This window comes from Periophthalmus magnuspinnatus, chromosome 16, assembly GCF_009829125.3.
Source record: "Periophthalmus magnuspinnatus isolate fPerMag1 chromosome 16, fPerMag1.2.pri, whole genome shotgun sequence".
Classification (NCBI taxonomy): domain Eukaryota; kingdom Metazoa; phylum Chordata; class Actinopteri; order Gobiiformes; family Gobiidae; genus Periophthalmus; species Periophthalmus magnuspinnatus.
Genome location: NC_047141.1, coordinates 12280492 through 12286497, shown reverse-complemented (window position 1 = coordinate 12286497; position 6006 = coordinate 12280492). Strand labels below are relative to the sequence as shown.

General features: G+C 41.0%; 1 protein-coding gene across 1 annotated transcript in view; it reads right to left on the bottom strand.

The window, feature by feature from the left end:
• Window positions 1–741: 741 nt before the first annotated feature.
• The window catches only part of iglon5 (IgLON family member 5), a 298544-nt gene continuing 293279 nt past the window's right edge, over window positions 742–6006 (bottom strand). The window contains exon 8 of the mRNA XM_055227545.1: window positions 742–3077. Coding sequence (XP_055083520.1) covers window positions 2974–3077 — 104 coding nt within the window. The 3' untranslated portion in view covers window positions 742–2973. The remainder of the gene's footprint in view (window positions 3078–6006) is intronic.

The following is a 6006-nucleotide window of genomic DNA, read 5'->3' as shown; positions in this document are numbered from 1 at the left end:
TATTGTTTTTCAGATTAAGGGCCATTGAAAACAGAGCTTCACAATCATTGCAGAGTACTGTACACAGTTAAAAGTACAACATTGATATATTTTGTTAATGGCATCACACCACAGCTTCCACCATATTGTCACCTCTTGCACAACAGGGGTTATTGCTGGTTTGAAAGAAAACAACAGACATTCAGACAATTGATTTCCAACTATCAAAAGGTGGCAGCTCGGATCCTTCGACGCAGTCTTGTTGTACATTTGCATATAGTCCCCCCAGTGAGTTATACAATGTACTGCTTTATTCCATGACGCTTCCGACTCTTGTGCTGCGTAACTTGGGAGAACGGCTGAAGAACTGTGTGCCAGGGGAGGGGTTCCAACAGATGTCCCCATACCTGCGCCTCACAGGTAGGGCGAAAGGGAGCGCGAAAGCTTTGTCCTTGAAGTGATTTCCTGTCAGGGGCTGGATTGAGCTTGATTAATGGGGTCGTGGGCAACTGGCAGGTGGGACCAGCGGAGTCGAGGTTTTGTCACTTAGCCAGCCACAGGTAATGGCTAATCACATCTTTAGCTCCCCGGGAAGCAAAGCCGTAGACATGCTTTTAAAATCTGTCTAGCCGAGAACCAAAGTTGGTAAAAATGTGTTGTTGTTTTTTTTTTTTTTTAGAATGGAAAAACAAAAAGTCCATGTTGGAGACAAGTACTAAATTACATCATTCACTGCCCGCGTATGAACTTATCCATTGCTCCGGATCAAATGTTTTAAAAAGCTTGTCATGGCAAAATAGAGCACATCACTTCGAAAACTTTACATCATTTGACATTTTTTTGATCTTTTTTTTTATGTGTGTGTGACTTCATGTTAAAAGTACAAAAATTATTCTCCCCCACGCACAACTCCGTACCGTCAGACCGATTTTTTCATACACCGACTTACTATCCATAGTAATTCAAATACGTATTAACATCATCATTATCGTCATCACCTGTAGTATTATCAACACCAAAAAAGTAAAAGCGGGTGACCTTGCAGAGTTAAACAGACACAGTGCGGGGGATAAAGGGGGAAGTGGGGGGGGTTATGAACTCACGACAGGACTCTCTAACCGGTACATGCTATCAACAAGCGACGAAGGGTGATGGTGATGGTCGATCGGGGTAGGGGAGGTAGAGCTTCAACTTCCCAGTGTAAGACATTGTAGGACAGTCTCTTGCTGTTTGTGGGAGGTTGAAGCAGTGACGTCAAAGCTAATGAGGCGTTGTCATCCTGTTCCCGGGCCATGTGGGGGCGCCTGTTCTGCCTATATTTACACAGGGTTTGAAGGATGAGAGATACGAGAACCTTGTTTCCACCGAGCCGTTAAGTTTGGTCCAGTTCTGCCGTTTTACAGTCAACTGGCAACGGTAGCAATAAATCATATTACAAAGGAGGGATTAAGGTTAGGTTTCAACAAAACATCGAAAATCATTAGACATTAGAACGTTAGCTTTCGATAATCGTGGTTCTTCGGGGTTGGGTTTGAAAACCGGATCGCTCTTAGGATTAACTGTAGCCTACAACACGACCTTACCTGATTTTTACTGTCTTAAAAGCATCAAAACCCGAACTAGTTCACTATAAACTATTTGAACTGGTCCAAAGCTATTCCTTGATTATTTTACGCATCACAACATCGCAACTTTGAGAGATCAGAGCAAAGATTACTGTGATGGTAACGTTAGAAACTAGCAGTGTACTTCCTGATTATTGGACAAATTAGATCCCGACAGAACACAACAGTCTTATTTTTACCTGAAGAGCTGCTTATACGGGTACAAGCTTCTTACAGCAAAGCTAGCAAGTGATTAAGCTTGTACAATAGTTGCTTTTGCTAGCTTGATGACAACTCAACATTCTTTTGCAACCCGTCAAAGAGTTGAACAACTTGATCAATTCTACACCCAGATAGAAACATTCAAACATTCTCTATTGAAATGTGTCTTCTGCATTTGACCCATTGTTCAGAGTGTTCCGGGTTAGCTTTGTCTGTAGTATCTAGCTCGAGTATTAACTTTCTGAGCATGTTTTGGGTTGATGGGGGAAACAAGAGCACCAAGAGAAAACCCATTCAAACACTCTGAAAGACCATGCTAATTTCTCACATAAAGGCCCTCCGAGGAGTGCTAATCTACTCGCGCGCTATACTGAATTACACCATACTGAACTGCGGGGTGGAAACGGGGCTTATAGCATCGTGAATATCGAACAGACAGTGACAAACAGATGTGGTTAAAGGTTTGGGTAGTGAGGGGTCCACATGCGTAAGTATAACCCCCATATTACATTAGGGGGGATAGTTCGGACTGACGCCATCACCACCCAGCCTTTTTGTAAAGTACAATTTGACATCATTCATAGCAGACTCAGTGCTACACAGAGGAAAAAGCCATACATGTTTGTCAATGCGCATGGGTGACACTTCACATGGTCACCTATTGGACCAAGGGCAATCGTGACCTTCCGTATCGCAATCCCTTTCCATTAAAATCCATCTCGGTGATATTCTGTAAGGCAAACATTGTAGGTCAGTCATTAAAGTCTATGTTTATTTTACATGTATGATCATCCAGGTGTTAGATTATCTATTTTCTCATTGTGATCACTGATACAATAATCTTCAATATACACTCTTTACCAGCCCGGTGGTTATAATGGTAGTGTAACAAAAAAAGGGGGGAAGGGGGACCAAGTCAGACATTTCTGCAAGGCATTGTGGGGAAAAAGACAGAAAGAGATATGAAAAAGAGTTTACGTTGTTGTGGCATTGGTCGCGATGTTTAGATGGCTCCTTGAACAATGCATATTCTTTTAGTTCACAGTGATGGGTTCGTAATTAAAGAATTTCATATCCGTCTTCTTTCCGTCAAAAAAGAGTAAAGGGGACAGAGCGGGAGGAGGGCGAGGGCTCGAAGGGATCTTCTGGGGAGGTCCAGGTGGAGGATTTAGACCTTCAGCAGATGAACAGCCGAAAGGGAAACCAAGATGCTGACGCCGATGCTCAGGCCTGCTTGTAGACCACTCCCTCGTCCGTATACAGCCCCCGGTCCTAGGAAAAACACACAAAATATAATTGCACATTGACAATCGTAATCAAAAGGTAGAAATGGTTTAGAGGCACTGGTCAAGATGGCCACAAAGGCAGGTGCAGATTTTAAGCAGGGAGATGCATTGGTTTGAAAAAGGGCTGAAAGAAGATATTTTTGTGAAAAAACCCTGCCAGCTGTTTTTAGGAATATCCTCACACGTTGGTCAAGTGAGAGATCAAGCCAAATCAAGTACTTAACAGCCGTCAAGTAAAGTTACTCAAAGTACAATAGGGGTACAACAACCCACAATGAAGTTGGCATGTAAATACAGGGCAGTTTCAGTTTAACTTCTGCCTTTAGGGCAGGATTTAGGAGCTCAGTTCATTATAAATCCTAAGCCTCGTTTCCACTAGTTCACTATGGAGCGGAGCGGTACAGGCCACAAGTTTCTCCACTGTCTAAAATGAACCGTGCCGCCCCGTTTGAAAGGGCCGAAGCGGACCCTGGAGGGTGCGGTACGCATCATTTTAGCTGAGGCGTGGCTATACAAGAAATGAAATGATTGAGAGAAAGAGAGAATGCACATAAAAGGACTGCAAAAAGTAGATTAAAAACAAAAAATAATTATCTCTCATCAAACTTTTAGTGAGGGCCACTTTATATGTTGAGCCAATGAATGCAACTGTTTATATAATATACACTATATACTAAGCATACTACATACCACAACATAGAGGTGCAGAGAAGTTAAATAAATGCAGAATAAGCTGACAATAAGCCAGAAGTAGTGTAGTGCTTACGCTAGCTTTAGTCTCACAGTGCCACAAAGTAAACGTCTTTTTGTGATTTACGGCCTTATGATTAAGATTATAATTCAAATACAATTTTGATTTTACTAATTAAGAAAACATTTGTAATATTTGGGCAATGTCTGTGTCTCATGTAGCAGAGCTCTGCCCTGAGCTTGGAAACTCAACTCGGCTGGAGGAAGCCGCAACAAACAGACCCGCTCCAAGGCGGCCCCAAGCAAACCATGCCAGTGAAAAGAGGCTCTAGTGTCTCAGACCAGAACCATCAAATTGAAAATGACTTCTGGATGGGAGTTGAAACATCTTCCTTTCAAAAACAGTGTTCACATGACTGCCTCAGAAACCTTTTCTTGGCTTACACCTGGACAAAGGAGTGATTACACTGCGTCATAATAAAGGTACAAAACAGAGTTTACAATTTTCCACTTATGCATTATTTAATCATTAGTTGCAATTGTGAGGAATTAAGTGCAGACAGAACATCGTTGTGGACCCATCCCATCCACCATATCTTATTTTTTATAATGGGATGGAACAAAATGTGAACATATAATAGCACAGTTTCCACAGAAATAGTCAAGATATTATTTAAGTCAGTTTTGGGAGACTTTAGCTCCGGAGGAAAATATTTTCTATACATTTGATGAATCCTTCCACAACACTGAGGAACCTGTTAGAAACAGTGAGTCAGTTCAGTTTATTTTTGTACAGCCCAAAACTCAACAGCAGTTGCCTCTTAGGGCTTAAGAAGACCATTGATTTAACCAACACAATGTTAGAAAATCCAACTGTGAAACAGACATTGGTTAATAATAGACACACAGGTTAACCAACATTCATAGAAAACAAGAAAATGGAGAACTGTCCCATAACATCCCCTGTCCTGAGACCCTCCTTCTGCAGGAAAAACTAAAAAAAAAACAACACACACACAGTTGGAAAAAAGAGAGAACTACAGTGAAAGAGAGATCCACTCCCATGAACAGACAGGCTGCAGATGTGTCCAGGACTAATGAACTTCATCTGCAAATGGATGCACTAAGGTGAAGGGAGTGGGGCAGGGAACAATCAAGAGCATCTTGTTTATGGATTGGCTACGGTGAATGTTTGTAGGTTAATGGGGGTTAGCGAAATACCAAGGCCCATCCAGAGACAGGTAAAAAATGCAGACAGTCTGGAAAAAGAATCCTATCTTGTCTTCTTGTTATTTTCTTAACTAGAAATCCTTGAGTGGCATACTTAGTACTTACTTGTACCTACTTTGCCATGCACGACTTATCTTACAAGAGCAAATATTATTCTTCATTTTTAGATAAAATAAAGGTTTTGTTTCTTGCTTTACATTTTCTGTGTGTTAGCAAGGTAACTCAAAAATAATGACTGTATGTTAATGGACGTTTAAACAAATTATAAACATTTGCTCGCAGCATTCTTCAAACCAGTCTGTTAGACACGGGACGATACTGAAATTTTGTGTGACGATTATCATGGCCAAAATAATTGCGATTAACGATTATATCACGATAATGATTAAAGTTGTTATGGATATGAATAAACAGAATATTATGGATGAGCAGGGCCGTCAATTGAAATTTGGAGGCCCGGGGCAATAAGCCTCACATGTCCCCCCTGCAATACAAATTAATAGTAAGAGGGTCCAATTCTGTGCCCCTTAGGCTCTGGGGCCCGGGACAACAGACCCCTTTGTCCCACCACCCCCGTTGACTCCTCTGTGGATAGCTCTTTTTTTTTTGCACATCCTGGTGATATAATGGTGATTATCTTTGTTGGCGATTATCACGATTATATAAAATGCCCCATGATCGATTACTGTCAACCCTTTTTTATCACGATAAACGATATTATTGTTTATTGTCCCATCCCTACAGTCTGCACCATTGTGTGAAAGAGCTGTTTTTGCATCTATCATAAACTGGTCAGCTAAAATAAAAGATAAACTGTAGCCATTTTATCAATAACTAAAGCAAAAAAATGCAAACATATTCATTGTCATTAGTGATGGTAGATTGCACATTTGTCCACTGATCAAAAGATTTGAACTTTTGTGCATAATCCTGTGTCCTTGGGCAAGACTTGAATACAAAATGGAGAGATAAAAGTGTTAGCGATAGATGTATTT